Consider the following 11,438-nt stretch of genomic DNA (forward strand, 5'->3'; position numbering starts at 1 on the left):
CTGGTCTCAGGCTGATGAAGTCTCTGGTTTATGTGGCCCTTTCTGTCTCTTGGGCTAATACTTTCCTTGTGTCTTTAGTGTTCTTCATTCTCCCAGAGAGCAACATTTTTTTGATGGTTGCCTGGGATAGGAATGGGAGGGAGGGAGAATCCCTTACTAGACAGTAGACACGTGTTAATTCTGGTGAAGGGAAAGGCAGTACACAATATGGGGGAAGTCAACACAACATGACCACGGCAAATGACGATACTGAGAAGTATGCAAGAATAAAGGACAAATACGGTAACTACTATAGCATATACAATTCTGCAACAAGAGTAATAACAAGTAAAAATTTATAAGTGGTTATATAACTAGATATGTATGCTATACAGATGGGGTAGGGTGTATGGGAGAGGATGCGAGTGCATATATGGGTATAGTTGTGGGTATCTGTATACACATATTTGTATGTGCTGCACGTATATCCATACATATAATAGAGCACATGGGGCACAACTATAGAAACTTCTTAGTCATATTCAAATACCTTGTGGGACTGAGTTGCTCGGCTTGAAGGCTAAGGACCATAGTCTTGGGGGCATCTAGGTCAATTGCCATAACACATCTCATAAAGATAACGTTCTGCATCCTAGGGTGGTGAGTAGTGTCTGGGGTCTTAAAAGCTTGCAAGCGACCACCTAAGACACAGCTATTGGTTTCTTCCCATCTGGAGCAAAGAAGAGTGAAGGAAACCAAAGACTCAAGGAAGCAATTAGTCCAGAAGACTAATGGCTTACACACACCACAGCCTCCCCTAGCCTAAGATCAGAAGAACTAGACGGTGCCCCTGTTACCAGGGACACAATAGAAGGTCCAGTTAGAAAGGGAGAAAAATGTAGAACAAAACTCAAATTCATAAAAAAGACCAGACTTACGGGAATGACAGAGACTGGAGACTATCGCCCTAAGACACCCTTTTGACCCAGAACTGAACCCACTCCCAGAGGTCAACTTTCAGCCAAATAATAGCCTACAAAAAAAACAATAACACTGTGAGAAATGTGTGCCTTAGAACAACCAAACAGGAAACATTTGCCCAAAAGCAAAGATGAGAAGGCAAAGAGGGGCAGGGAAACTGGAGGGATGGAAACTGGGAAGCCAGAGTGGAAATGGGGAGAGTGCTGACACATTGCAGGGGTAGCAAACAATGTCAGGGAACAATCTGTATATGAATTGTTGAACAGGAAACTAATTTGCTGCGTAAATTTTCACCTAAAGCACAATAAAAATTTTTTTTTAAAAATCACCTATAGAAGGCAAAACAGTCAACAATTACTTTAAAACAAAAATGAGAATTGCAGTGCAGTGAATTATTTACTACAGCCCTTCTAGCCGTAGTCTTTACGACTCCTACACAATGATTGGGTGGGACTATGCAAATAAGGTGTACAGAAACTGTGATGGTTAAGGTTATATGTCAACTTGGCTGGGTCATGATTTTCAGTGGTTTGGCAATTATGTAATGATGTGATTTGGAAGTTGTGTGATGATGCAGTCATCTTCAGTTTTGTGGTCTGATGTAATTGTCTTCCATTTTGTAATCTGATGTAATTATCCTCCATTCTGTGATGTATTGTAAATCCTAGCCTCTATGCTTGTGGGTATGGTCCCATTTGGAAGAGAGTTTTCCATTATGTTAATGAGGCAGGATTAGGGTGGGATGTATCTTAAGTCACTGCCTTACTAGAAGATGTGACTCAAGTCACCACCCTTAGCCCAGTCACCACCCTTACCACCCTTATTCAAGTCACACCCTTGCACTGCCTTGCTCAAGGGGAATTTCCTTGAGGGTATGATCTGTATTCAGTATATATATGAATGCTCTGGCAAAGCTGTCTCTCTTGCTCTGGATCCTGCACCTGGCCCATCATCATCTGACCTCCAGTTCTTGGAACTTGAGCCAGCAGCCTGTCGTCTGACCTCCCAATTTGGGTTCGTCAGCTCCTGCAAACACGCAAGTCAGGAGAAACCTCCAGCCTGATGCCTGAACCATGGATTTGGCACTTGCCAGTCTCCACAACAACGTCAGCCATATTTCCTTGATGGATCATGAGCTCTGTGAGGCATTGCGCTGAATTACAGAATCGTAAGATAGGAGGGAGAACACTGAGGGCAGGAGGAGGAGTTGATGTTTGAGATGATGGCGGGGTACAGCAGTTTGGAAAAGTTGGACATTTGGGACATCTTTAACCTCCGCCTCATAGGAACTAGCTTTGTGCTGATTCTTCTAAAAGAAATTATTTATTCAAGAATGTAAGGGGACAGGGAAACTAGATTAACTGAAACAGAACAACAGAAATAATGAGAAGATTCATGCATTGTGTACAAATGTCACTGAACAACATGTGTAGAAATTGTTGAATGGGAACCTAGACTGCTGTGTTAACCTTCACTAAAAACACAATAAAATATTTAAAAAAAAAAACAAACCTCATGGTTCTCTCTTCTCAAAAACTGAGCGACATTACTAATTGACAACTATTTCTGTTCAAATCTAAATTTCAAACACACTGTCATTAGTTAATTTATCTCCTTCATGTCATACATGGTTTAAGCAGTCAAACTCCTAGAAGAAGAAATATGAATCTTTAAATGGATCCTTTCTTAACGGCTTTTGAGGCCATTTCACATCATAAAATGAGCAAATAAAGCCATACATTCCATTCTTAAGTATTTTAAAACCTTTATGGAAGGTTTGTATAGCAATCAGAAAAAGTATTTTCTGTTTTAAGAATAACTTTATGTTTAGTCATTCTGGACCATAATCATGGGACTTCCTTCTCCAAAACACATCAAACATATTCACGCGGAAATTCTTTGCTACATAAAGCATACAAAAACATATATTTACCCACAAGTTTTATTAGAATGTATTTATGGGTAGTAATTTGCATGTTAGGACTTCCAGAATCATGGCTCCTTGGACAGAATGATTAGGATAAACTTGTTAGGAATTAAAAAAAAAAAAAAATGAAGATTTTTATGGGAAGTTACATTCTCGCTCCTATGATATCATCTTATAGTTTATATGTGTTTTGTAAATATTTACACATGTAAAAAAGTCCTTCTCTGACCATCTGTCCCAAATACATGTGAAGAATGTAACATAAGAAAATTTAGAGAAAGAAATATTAAGCATCTGGTGCCTACCGTTTTTTAATATAATATGTATTTATAATATGTTTTCTTATATTTTATAGTATAGATTTTTAGTAAGAACATATCTTTATAATGGCATCTATACAATTATTAAAATTATGCTGGATCTATATTTATAGGCACAGAAAGATATTTACCACTTATTTTAAATGAAAACATAGTTTAGAAAACCATCTTAGGGAATTATTTCATTTTTATATTACTGTATTTCTTTGTGTGTAGTAGGAAAAATCTGGAAAGTCATACAGTAAAATTTTTACCATGGTTCTCTCTGCTTCCTAGGATTATGTGTGTGGTTTTTTCCTTTGTTATATTTTTTCTGCATCTATTTTTGGACAATAAGCAATAAACTTTTATAACTCTTTTTAAAAAAGATTAAAAGATAAGGAATAATAAAAGTATATCAATATATGGGAATTTAGTGCATGATCCAGCAATACGGGATTGATTATAAATGATGGTAAGTGTATACAATGGAATAAAAAAGAGCCGTTAAACATGGCTTATGTTTATATGTTTACTACATGTAAAATGGTCACGAATATTATTTTGGTCACAAAACATTGTTAAGCATTAAAAATTTTTTAACCTGTATATTTTAAGACTTATTATAAATGTGTATGCATAGAAAAATCCTCAATGAATATCCTGTATTTCGAAATTTTAATAGTGGCTATCTCTGGAAGCGAGATTTCCAATGTTTCTTCCTTCTTATCTACCATATATTTTCTAATTTTGGCACACTGAGAATATGTTTAAGAAAAATAATAAAGCTTTCAGAACTTATGCAAGTGAGGACTTGCACAGGAAAATCTAAGAACATTCCCAACAAGAGTCCCCTTGTCTAAGCACTTATCACATCACATGGTAATTAGGTTTTCTGTCTCACTAGAATGTGACATCCTACAAAATACTCATTTCTTTTTTATTCCTAAGGCTGGCAGTCTCAGGGTGGCGCAAATGGTTAAGCACTCAACTATTAGACGAAACATTTGAACATACTCAGAGATGCCTCAGATGACAGGCTTGAAAATCTGCTTCTGAAGGGTCACAGCCTTGAAAACGCTAAGGAGCAGTTCTACTCTGCACACACAGGGTCACCATGAGTCGGCTGCCATGTTGGTCTCCATGAGTCAGAACCAACTGGAGAGCAACTAATGACAACGTCTTCCTAATAGTAAGTAGAATGAGTGACAACCATTAGCAGGAAACTCAAAAGGCTTTCCAAGACACCTAAGGTTTTGATCCTGTATAGAAAACCTGAACAGTCACCTATGAAACATAGCCTTTCAGTAAATACAAACTCCATTTAGTCAACTGAAAACCCTGAAGCCTCACTTGACTCCTCTTTCTTGACACTTCACACCCAATCCATCAACAAATCCAACTCAACAAACCCTGTTGATTCTACGTTTTCACAACCATGTGTCATCACTTCACTGCTAATACCCGTAAATTCCTGGGTAGTGCAAATAGTTAATGTGCTCAGCTGCTAACTGAAAAGTTGGAGGTTCAAGTCTACCCAGAGATGCTTAAGAAGAAAGGCCTGGCTAACTATATTTCTGAAAAATCAGCCATTGAAAACCCTATGGAGCACAGTTTTACTCTGATACACGTGGGGTCACCATGAAACAGAATCCATGTGATGGCAACTTGTACCCTGGTCCGAGCCAGAAATCATCTCTTGCCTGCACAACTGCAATAGTCCCCTAGCTGGTCTCACGCTTCCATTCTTGTGCCACAGTAGTCTTCACACAACAGCCAGAGTAACCTTTTTAAAAGGCAAACCTAATCATGCCACTCTAAACTCAAAATCCCCAACAGCTTCCCATCACATGTGGAATAAAATCCAAAGCATTGCTCACAGCTCACAAGCCCTGCATGATCTGCCCTAGTCTCCTACTTGGCCTCATCTACCTCCTGACTGGCTCACAGGGCTCCAGCTGGACTGGCCTCCTTACAATTCCTGGAAATTGTTAAGCATGTTCCTACCTCAGGGCCTGTCCTCACTCTACAGTCCTCTTTGTCTCCCCTCTGGAGGGAATGCTCATCTGCTTAAAAGTCACTTTATCAAACAGATCTCTGCTTAAAAGCCACCTTATCTAAAAGGCTATCTGTAACCATTCTTCTTTAATAACAACACTTTCCAAGCAGCCTGCACTCTCTCTTCCTTTACCTTCTTTTATTTTTCTTCAGGGCACCACCAGTCATTATATTATCTATTAATTTGTTTATTGTCTATCTCCTCCACTAGAATGTCCATTGGAGAAAAGACTGTTTTCTTTGCCACTCCATTTCAAGCACTTAAAATAGTGTCTGCTACACTGTAGGTAAGTATTCCATAATACATTCCATAAATACTTATACGATAATTCACTAGGTGAATGAATGAATAAAAGAATGACTTTAACAAAATTTATTCCAAGTTCTCACGTAAACACGGTATTTTGCCCAGTATCTGGTCTAAACTGTCAAATATTTCCTAAGATCAGAACCCGAAAGGAATGTTGTAACAAAGCAGCTAGAATAACAAGAAACAACATCATAATACTCAATAATGATATTGATGTTAATGATTATTTTCAATAGGCCTGGTTTTCCCTAATCCTCAAAAGGTCTCCCTCCTCTCCCATCCAAACACAATTGAAGACCCGTATCCACCTCACTGAAACAAACTTTCTCTAAGACTTTGCCAAGAGATTATAATAGACATTATAAATTATTCCCAACGAGGAAAAGTTAGTTATTTCATACTGTGAGCAGCCTCATTCTCATTAAGTAGTAACCAAACATCTTAGCCCTGTAACATGGGTCAATGTTCAGTTTTGTTAAAGCCATTAATTATTTCCCATTGACTTAATTCTGTCAGTAAAATGAGGCAAGGAGAAAAAAAAAAACCAAACCCGTTGCTATCAAGCTGATTCCAATTCATGGCAACGCAATATGTTTCAGAGTAGGACTGCTCCATAGGGTTTTCTTGGCTGTAATCTTTAAGGAAACAGATAGCCACGCCTTTTTCCGCAGTACTGCTGAGCGGGTTTGACCACCAACCGTTAGGTTAGTAGTCAAATGCAAACCATTTGCACCACTCAGGGACCCAGAGGCAAGGAGAGACCCTGCAAAATAAACACAGGCACTCTCAAAGCCTCACTGTGCCAAGGTCAGTGTGGTCTATGTCACAAGTAGTTTGTTAACTAAACACAGTTGAAATACTTAAGTTTGAGAATTTACTTAAAAAACTAAATCAAACAGTATCAATGTCACTTCCAGCATTCACTTCCTTTCAGATACGTACTCTTGGGGGGAAAAAGTAAAGAGCATCAGTTCAGAAATTTTGTATAAACCTAGTAGACTGTCCCGTCATTTAAGTAAACTTAGAACACTACTCCTGACAGTCAACCACAATGCTTCAAAAATGCATGAGTTTTCAAAAAATCAGCAAAATCATGTAGTGGGGTTCTTAACCATTGTCATAGGGCAATATGTGTACTAACTGTTTAATGAGAAACTATTTTGTTCTGTAAACCTTCATCTAAAGTGAGAATAGCAGCACAACTGGAAGAACATAATCTACGTCACTGAATTGTAAACATGTAGAAATTTTTGAAATGGTGTATCTTTGGCTATGTATATTTTCACCAAAAAAAAAAAAAAAGTCCTCCAAGGCCAAGAAGGGAGCGTGTTGACATGTCGTGGGGTTGTTAACCAATGTCATAAAACAATATGTGTACTGTACTGACTGTTTAATGAGAAAATATTTGTTCTGTAAACCTTCACCTAAAGTGCAATAAATTTTTTTTTTTTTTTTAAATCAGCAAAAATGTAGCATAGTAGTTAAGAATGCAGGTTTTGGAGCCAGGCAGATCTGTGTTAGAATTCCATTTCTGCCACTTAGTTGCTATGTGATCTTGGACAAATTTTGTATCTTCTTTGGCTTCCTAACTCCATGTTGTTATGCTGTTGTCAGGGGCGGTCCAGTCTGTTTTCCACCCATAGTGACCCCATGTGACAGAGCAGAACTACTCCATAGGGTTTTCTAAGCAGTAATCTTCAGGGAGAAGTAGCACAGTGGTTAACCAAAAGGTCAGTGCTTCCAACCCACCAACCGTTGAGTGGGAGAAAGATGTGGCAGTCTGCTTACATAAAGATTTCACTCGACAGCAGTGGGTCTTCTGAATTTTTAGAGAACAGATCGCCAGGTTTTTCTCCCACAGAGCTGCCAAAGGTTGGGTTCGAACCACAAACCCTTTGTTAGCAGCTGAGAGCTTCACCAGTCCTCCTTCCATAACTCTGTATCACCCATAAAATCCAGATAAGAACACCCATTCCATAGAGTTGTTACGATGGTTGGGTTAATGCATGCAAACCATTTATCATGTACATCTTGTTCCATGAAAAACACTATAAAGAATGGAAAACGACGTGCAGCAAGCGGAACCGCAGCAGCGGTGGAAGATAGAAGTCTGCAAACCCATGCGCACAGGTTGCCAAACAGGAAAGTATTCTCCACAAGCGGCTGCTCACCATGCCTCAGGAATCTAGAAATTGAAGGACACACACACACACACACACATCCTGAAAGGAAACAGCACCTTTCTTCACATTCCAGTCAGCTTTAAATATTATTTAGCCTTTACTTAGCACTGCCAATCCCAACTTTACTCTTGTCGTTCTCATTCTCAACCTATGTGCAGTATCAGTCCAAAACCCCACTTCCTGTGGCTTAAAAGAGAAAATGAAACCCTCAGGCGTTATTGGATATTAACCCTTACTTAGCAATAGTCCAGACAGTAATTCCTTACCTTATGCCTTGTCCTTGTCCTATGTCCTTTGCATACATGCTTCAGTCAAGAACTACAGCAATAACGAAACTGCTGGTAGAAATACTGTTTTTCCTACCTAAACTTCCGCCTTCCAGAATTACTGACGCTCCAGCGTGGGTCAGTCAGTCTCGATCGAGCCCCGTACCCCAGCGATGCTCTTCGCCAACAGGAAAAAATTGCCCTGGCATTTCTCGCCACAAACCAGAAGATTCAAAGGGTAAGTTAGTGCAAAAGCGACGAGAACAGCCCACGCTCGGGAGCTGCCAGGCCGTTCCCGGGCCCCTCTCACCACCAGAGGAACGCGGACCGCGGAGTCGCGGCGGGTCGGTCGCACACAGTACCTGGATGAGGCCCTGCTGGAACAAGGCGCTGTGCACGCAGCCGGGGACCGTCCCGGGCAACTCTAGCGAGCCGTTTGCGTTGCGGATCTGCCAGCTTCCCCGCAAACTGTAGCTGCACGCCCGGGCAATGTGGCCCGCCTGACACAACGCAAGCAGCAGGAACAGGTGAAGGCACATCTCGGGAGCGGGCGCTGCGGGGAGTCAGATAGGTGGGATTCCCGCGCTGCAGGGTGCAGCCGGGAAGCCTCCCCGCCCTCTCAGAAGTAGGCGGGGAGCAAGCTCTCCCCGCCCCAAGGCCCCAGCCCGCCCCCAGGTCCGCTGAGCTGCTGGGACCCGCCGCTGCTCCGGGTGGGTGGCGGCGCCGCGGGATTGGTGGTGAGCGCGGAGGCCGCGCGGGGACGGGTTAGTAGCAGGGACGTGGCGGATGCTGGTGCTGCCACCTTGGTGGACGGCTCCAGGCTCGGCCCCTGCGGTCTGGGCCTTCCTTCATCCCTTCTTCCCACCACTCCGGTGTGTGAGCGTTGTAATTGGGCACATAGATCCCTGGGCGCAGAGTGGCGCACAGCCTCTTTTTGTTGTAGGATAATTTTTATCCGTGATTTCCAGGAACAATAAGCCTTATTTTAGATATTCATAAAACTACTCAATTTATATAATTTTAAAGTCACAATGCCAAATACAATTTTAAAAATAATCTCATGTGTCTGTAACTTTAGACTGTGTAAACGAATTTGATTTTGATTATCCCATTTGAGACTTCCCAAAATTCAAATTATTTGGGACAAGTGATAGTTCCCTGTTTTAAAGAACAGACAAATACAGTCTACAGAGGTTAAATGATGTGTGAGGTTAGTATTCTGCCGCAGGAGGCCACCAGGGACTTTTTGACCCTTCGCCATGTGACAATGCTTCCTTCATCTCTAAACATATGAAGCAGCTAAGCTCATTAGAAGGCCGTGGTGTACCAAGGCCAAGAATGTTTCAATCCTGTGAGATAATTACATAAGTTATAACAAGAGGAAGAAAATGAAAGTGTAATGGAATGTCGGTGGAAAGGGTATTTTCCTTTAGATTCAGAGAGTTGGCTTAATCCCCAAAGCTAGGGCAATAGGCCCTATGTATCACCCTCAAAAGTTTTACTTAGACCTTTCTGCCTCGGCTGCTGCCATGACACCTGTGAAAAAGCTTGTGGCGAAGGGGGGCAAAAAAAAACAAGCAGGTTCTGAAGTTCACGCTTGACTGCACCCACCCTGTAGAAGATGGAATCATGGATGCTGCCAATTTTGAGCAGTTTCTTCAAGAAAGAATCAAAGTTAATGGGAAAGCTGGTAATATTGGCGGAGGGATTGTAACCATCGAAAGAAGCAAGAGCAAGATTACTGTAACCTCGGAGGTGCCTTTTTCCAAAAATGTATTTGAAATATCTCACCAAAAAATATTTGAAGAAGAATAATCTACGTGATTGGTTGCGCGTAGTTGCTAACAGCAAAGAAAGTTATGAATTACGTTACTTCCAGATTAACCAGGACGAAGAAGAGGAAGAAGATGAGGATTAAAACTCACTTATCTGGAATACTCTGTATTAGCCCTTGAATAAAACTTGGGAACCAAAAAAAAAAAAGTTTTACTTAGAGATGGCCAAACTATTCCTTTGACCCTTGCTCTCACAAAGTCATGGAGCCTAAACAATCAGAAGATTAAGTTTATGGACCTAGTAGGAAGTACTTTGGCTTCCCTCAAGCCGATTGGAGAGGAGAGATCCAAGAGTACTGTTCGTGGAAGTTAGGGGGCCTAGAAGAGGAGAAATCTGGCACCTCACTTCCCAGCCAGATCCTGCAACAATACAATCTCCTAAGCCCACTGAGAATGGCAAAACAGAGGGTAGTGAGGGAGTGCTGGGGAAAGCTTGACATAGTCCCCTAGAGTTTGAGGCCCAAAACAGAGTAAGGAGAGAAGGTACTGCTAGTACAGGTAGGCCCTGACTTATGACAGGGTTCCATTCTGATGACTGTATCCTAATTCGACTCTGATATACATTGAATACCTCCTTTTTTTTTTAGTTGTCATTATTACTGCCTTCTATCATCAATATCTTTTTAATCATTGCATTGAACATCTGCAAATGAACATCTGAGAATGATAACATCAGCAAATTACAAACTGCAACACTGTACATAGCAGACATTGCTAACGATAAAATGCACAAAACAGTCGTAAGTGTGGTTCGTCATAACTCAAATACGTTGTAAATTGGGGACTACCTGTATTTAGTGTGTCAAGGATGCATGACTTTCCTATGAGCCAAGAAAACACTGCAGGAGGTGATCAGGCTTGAGCCAGCATAATGGGACCCAACAGAGCCCAAGAAGTCAGCCACAGAATGCATGGCTTATGTCAGCAAACTGTGTAGTACAGTATTCCCCTTGAGAAGCCTCCAAAAGAACCCCGTCTGAGAAGGAATGGAGAAGGCCCAGAAGCATTAGGGACAGGGACAGATTAATGCATGCAAGGGCTCTAACCACTGATAATCTGTGCGGCCCCCTCCTCCACTTACACATTCAAACAGGATACGTGAGTTATATATATATACGTGTATATATATGTGTGTGTGTCTTAGCCATCTATGATGTAACTTCTTTTTAAAAGCGACTATAGTATTAGTGATTGAATGCGTAAGTGGCATATGCCATTTTAGCTGAATGAGATGAACTGGATTATAAAATGTTTAGTAGGTGAATGTAGCAAGAGTTAGACTCAGCCCACCCCCACCTCTTGTTTATTAGAAAGCAACAGTATACTCCCAGGAGACCTTCTGAGATAAGGAGTTTCAATTACACGGGAGGGGACTGTAGGAGACAGATGTCAACGAAGATGTTGAAGTGGTAGGGGCCGCATAGATTAAACAACCTTGTGTGTGGGTGCCCTCATGACCCTGCCTGAACTTTATTTCTCGCCAGCACATTCTTACTCACTGGAGCTGGTATCAGTTTCATTTAGTCCCTGCCAGTTTCCTTCCACTGTGGCATTCACTTTTCCCTGGGTCCTGTCTGACTGGTATCTATGAGTCTTTGCT

General features: G+C 41.2%; 1 protein-coding gene and 1 pseudogene across 5 annotated transcripts in view; one reads left to right on the forward strand and one right to left on the reverse strand.

Moving 5' to 3' along the window:
* The window catches only part of MANBA (mannosidase beta), a 161,968-nt gene extending 153,351 nt beyond the window's left edge, over positions 1-8,617 (reverse strand). For 3 of the 5 annotated variants that reach the window (XR_002824670.1, XM_023734737.1, XM_004380189.2), the window contains exon 1: positions 8,366-8,617. Coding sequence is in view for 2 of the 5 variants with exons in the window: in XM_023734737.1 (XP_023590505.1) it covers positions 8,366-8,542 (177 nt within the window). In the remaining 3 variants the exon portion in view is untranslated. The other 2 variants (XM_023734739.1, XM_023734738.1) reach the window with 2 other exon arrangements.
* A 19-nt stretch (positions 8,618-8,636) lies between these two features.
* On the forward strand, positions 8,637-11,150 carry LOC111821222 (60S ribosomal protein L22 pseudogene; annotated as a pseudogene).
* Positions 11,151-11,438: the final 288 nt, after the last annotated feature.

The sequence above is a fragment of the Trichechus manatus genome, unplaced genomic scaffold (assembly GCF_000243295.1).
Source record: "Trichechus manatus latirostris isolate Lorelei unplaced genomic scaffold, TriManLat1.0 scaffold00071, whole genome shotgun sequence".
Classification (NCBI taxonomy): Eukaryota; Metazoa; Chordata; class Mammalia; order Sirenia; family Trichechidae; genus Trichechus; species Trichechus manatus.